Source organism: Emiliania huxleyi (assembly GCF_000372725.1).
Source record: "Emiliania huxleyi CCMP1516 unplaced genomic scaffold EMIHUscaffold_69, whole genome shotgun sequence".
Taxonomy (NCBI): Eukaryota; Haptophyta; order Isochrysidales; family Noelaerhabdaceae; genus Emiliania; species Emiliania huxleyi.
In genome coordinates, this window is record NW_005196830.1 from 187,740 (window position 1) to 189,672 (window position 1,933).

General features: G+C 67.3%; 1 protein-coding gene across 1 annotated transcript in view; it reads left to right on the top strand.

Moving 5' to 3' along the window:
* Positions 1-918: 918 nt before the first annotated feature.
* The window catches only part of EMIHUDRAFT_438021 (hypothetical protein), a gene marked incomplete at its 3' end in the record, with an annotated part of 1,380 nt that continues 365 nt past the window's right edge, over positions 919-1,933 (top strand). The window contains exons 1-2 of the mRNA XM_005762149.1: positions 919-1,062; positions 1,100-1,583. Coding sequence (XP_005762206.1) covers positions 1,048-1,062; positions 1,100-1,583 — 499 coding nt within the window. The 5' untranslated portion in view covers positions 919-1,047. The remainder of the gene's footprint in view (positions 1,063-1,099; positions 1,584-1,933) is intronic.

Sequence of the window (1,933 nt, forward strand, 5' to 3'; positions counted from 1 at the left end):
AGCGCCATCGACTGGAGCGCCAACAAGTCCAAGATCGAGGCTCTCAGCGTCGCCGAAGAGGAGACCGCCACCGCCTCCGTCGCCGCCAAGAAAGTCGTCTCCTGCCGGCTCATGCTCGAGGATGCTGGCCGAGCTGTCGCAGGCCCCACGCCCCAGCTCGGTGACTGCAAAGCCGTCTTTGACATCATCGTCAAGCCCGGCTCTACTGCTCGCACGCGCTACTACGAACGTGCCACCATGTTTGTCAAGCGCCTTTTCATGCTCCGCCATGTCGCGCCGTACCTCGTCGGCACTGCTTATATGATCGCCGACGTCTTCACCAAGACGCAGGCGACACGAGCTATGTTCTTCACCTGTCGCGACTACATGCTCAACGCCAGCAACGGCCCCGGCTTTGCTGTGACGCTCCAGGGGCAGGCTGCCCGGCTGTGGAGCAAGCTCGTCGCGACCGTCGGCAAGGCGTGAGACATCACCGCCTTCGCCGAAGACGCGCGAGTCGTCCGAGATAGTTGCCGATGCAACTAGGGGGGAGCGTTAGAGACGACTCTCTCTCTCCCAACTGTGAACAGTCGTTATCTGTATATGCGCAGCTATTCATAGCCGCGCCTGTTGTTTGTTTGTGTGTGTATCCGCGCTCTTGGCGCGATTACGAGAGTGACTAGTGTGTCGCACTAGTTGTACTTTTCGTAGTAGTATTCCGCATTCATTGCGAGGGCGGACCACTCCTAGCGTGCAGACCGCGGGAGCTGGTGCCGCGGCCAGTGTAGACCTGGCCTGCGCTGTGACGCGCGCGCTCATCTTCAACGCTTCAGCTGGTGCCAACACGTGAGGACCCAACACGGATGGATTTGCCGACGGGCAAAAGCGTCTCATTGGCGCCCCCCCCCCCCCCCCCCCTAAGAAGCCCGTCGATGCAGGTGGCCCGCGCGGCCACGGCCGCAACGACGCGTCGCCGGGGGGGCTCACTCGAGCCCGAGCCCTCCGCGACGGCAACGCCAGGTCGTCGCGTCCGCCCCGCCAGCCCTTGAGCACGCCTCCCGCATACCGATGACTGCACTCGGCGTCCACCGGCGGGGGACCATGGAGGAGCGGTCAGCAGTCTCGACTGCTCCACCGGCTCCTCCACAGGCTCTCGCCGTCGGCCCCGGCGCGCTGCGACGGCGCGCCGCCGGCTCCCACCGCGGCGTCCGAGCTGGAGGGAAAGGTGACGCACCTGATGGAGCTGCTCAAGGCGCATCAGTCGCGGGACGCGGAGGCGTCGCGGCTGCAGCAAGCGCTGCAGTGCCAGGAGGAGGCGGACGCCGCCAAGCTCGTCGAGCTGATGCGACGGCAGGAGGCGGCGAGCGCGGCGGCGGTCGAGGAGGCCAAGGCTGCGATCGAGGCGCAGCTGGTCGAGCGATTCCGCGAGGAGCAGGCGGCGGCGGCGGAGGCGCACTCAGCGCAGCTGCAGCAGCTGAGCGCGGAGCACTCGACGCAGCTGCAGCAGGCAGCGGCCCTCCTGGAGGCGCAGGCGCGCGAGAAGTTTGAGACGGCGGTCGCGCACGAGAGGGTGATTGGAGCAGGCGGTGCTCGCAGAGAGGCTGGTGAGCGGAACCTCTCCCCTCCCGCCTCCCCGCCCGCCTTCCCTCCCGCCTCCCGCCTCGACTCCCCTGCCTCACTCCTCCCGACCCATCCCTCACTCCTCACTCCGCCCGCCTCTCCTCTCCCCTCCCTCCTCCCCTCCTCCTTTGCACCGACACCCTGGGATCGCACGGGCGGCGCCGCTGTCGCAGCGCGGGCGGTGCGACTGCGCGGGGCGCCGGGAGGGCTCACTTTTGCACGCTGTCGTCATCGGGGAGACGCCACACATCCAAGTCGTCGGGCTTGTTCTGCGGCGGGTCGAGGGGCAAGGCCAAGTCGGTTTCGAGGGGACCGGAAAGAGGCCCGCAGGCCG